The sequence below is a fragment of the Charadrius vociferus genome, unplaced genomic scaffold (assembly GCF_000708025.1).
Source record: "Charadrius vociferus isolate BGI_N301 unplaced genomic scaffold, ASM70802v2 scaffold3425, whole genome shotgun sequence".
Lineage (NCBI taxonomy): Eukaryota > Metazoa > Chordata > Aves > Charadriiformes > Charadriidae > Charadrius > Charadrius vociferus.
In genome coordinates, this window is record NW_009648407.1 from 1 (window position 1) to 508 (window position 508).

Genomic DNA, 508 nt, shown 5'->3' on the forward strand with positions numbered 1-508 from the left:
AACGTCAAAAAAAATAATAATAATAACCAAAATCCCCCAAAAAAACCCTCAAAAACATTCCATGGTTTTCCCCCCACCACCACTTTTCATCCTCATTTTCCATCGGCGCCGGCGGCGCTCACCGTTTGCCGGTGGAGGAAAGGCGGACGAAGAGTTGGCACGCGTCCGGCACAACCCGTTGGATGAAGACCTGCTGCTCGTCCCGCTCGCCGAAGGGTCCTGCCGGCCCCCCCCAAAAAATAATAAAATAATAAAATAAGCCCCCTCGCCCCCAAAATTCTCACCGCCGCCCTCCCCTCGGCGCGGGATCGGGTGGGAATTGACGGTACCGATGTCGCCGCCGGCGGCGCAGGAGGAGGGCGACTCCAGATCGTCCAAGGAAAGGATTTTGAAGGAAGCCAAGGGCGTGGAACCGGGTTGGGTGGAGATCATGCCGCGGAAGCGCGTCACCGTCCACGTGCGGACGTGGTTGTTGTCGGCACAAACTGGGAAGGGACGGCAGGGATGG

The 508-nt window shown here is 57.9% G+C and overlaps 1 protein-coding gene across 1 annotated transcript in view; it reads right to left on the reverse strand.

The window, feature by feature from the left end:
• Window positions 1-118: 118 nt before the first annotated feature.
• The window catches only part of LOC104286746 (SH3KBP1-binding protein 1-like), a 6,178-nt gene continuing 5,788 nt past the window's right edge, over window positions 119-508 (reverse strand). Inside the window, exons 9-10 of the mRNA XM_009885377.1 lie at window positions 330-485; window positions 119-219 (exon numbers count right to left, since the gene is read on the reverse strand). Of these exons, the coding sequence (XP_009883679.1) occupies window positions 119-219; window positions 330-485 (257 nt within the window). The remainder of the gene's footprint in view (window positions 220-329; window positions 486-508) is intronic.